At 71.4% G+C, this 1,034-nt stretch overlaps 1 protein-coding gene across 1 annotated transcript in view; it reads left to right on the plus strand.

The window, feature by feature from the left end:
* The window catches only part of CACNG4 (calcium voltage-gated channel auxiliary subunit gamma 4), a 62,436-nt gene continuing 61,402 nt past the window's right edge, over positions 1–1,034 (plus strand). The window contains exon 1 of the mRNA XM_004374200.1: positions 1–222. Coding sequence (XP_004374257.1) covers positions 3–222 — 220 coding nt within the window. The 5' untranslated portion in view covers positions 1–2. The remainder of the gene's footprint in view (positions 223–1,034) is intronic.

The following is a 1,034-nucleotide window of genomic DNA, read 5'->3' on the forward strand; positions in this document are numbered from 1 at the left end:
CCATGGTGCGATGCGACCGCGGGCTGCAGATGCTGCTGACCACGGCCGGAGCCTTCGCCGCCTTCTCGCTCATGGCCATCGCCATCGGCACGGACTACTGGCTCTACTCCAGCGCGCACATCTGCAACGGCACCAACCTGACCATGGACGACGGGCCCCCGCCCCGCCGCGCCCGCGGCGACCTCACCCACTCGGGGCTGTGGCGGGTGTGCTGCATCGAAGGTACGGCCAGCCCGGACCCCCCAACACCCACACGCACGCACACAAACACCGCCCGGGGCGCGGGCCGCGGAGGGGTGGGCGCGGCGCCGGCTCCGCGCGAGACACAAAGGAGCGGCAGCGGCGGGCGGGTCCCTTCGCCGCCAGCTGTGCAACAGCTCGGGGTCCCTCCTGGCCGGTGGGCCCCCAACACACCCATCCCACAAACTCTCCACTCGCACACGCACACCCCCTCGCAACGGACACAATGAAACACACGGAAACTCACACACGCGCGCGCAGCCAGGACCAGAGCAATCCCGAGGGGCCGCGCCGGCGCCCCCGGGGAGGTGGAGGCTGGCTAGGGGGTGGGAGAAGGCTGGGGTGGGGGGAGCGGACGGGCTAGGAGGGGAGGGAGGAGAGGGAGGGGTTGCTTGGCAACCGGTGTCTGTGCGATTGCTATGGGAACTGGCCATCCTGGGCGGGGCCGGCCGGGGGCGGGGAGTCGGAACGCCCGCCGCTTGTTTCAGCCTGGGGCCGGGGGTGGGGGTAGACCTCGAGTGGGTCTAGGCGAGCCGGGTCGCCGGAGCCCAACACCTCCGAGACGGTGCTCCGCTGTCTCCTCTTTCACCCGGCAACCGTCCAGCTCCCCCTGCGTGGTGAGGAGAAGGGGCGACACCGAGTCTCCCCCCTGTGCCCCGGATTAGGGCAGCGAGCTCTCTTTCCTGGATCCTCGGCAGGGAGGTTGCGGGAGACCTCGGCAGCGGACTGTGGGTGCGCAGCGAGCGGGAGCAGCCTGGGAGGGGCGTGGTCGCCCGTCGGGGTGACAGGGGCGG

The sequence above is a fragment of the Trichechus manatus genome, unplaced genomic scaffold (genome assembly GCF_000243295.1).
Source record: "Trichechus manatus latirostris isolate Lorelei unplaced genomic scaffold, TriManLat1.0 scaffold00028, whole genome shotgun sequence".
NCBI classification, from domain to species: Eukaryota; Metazoa; Chordata; class Mammalia; order Sirenia; family Trichechidae; genus Trichechus; species Trichechus manatus.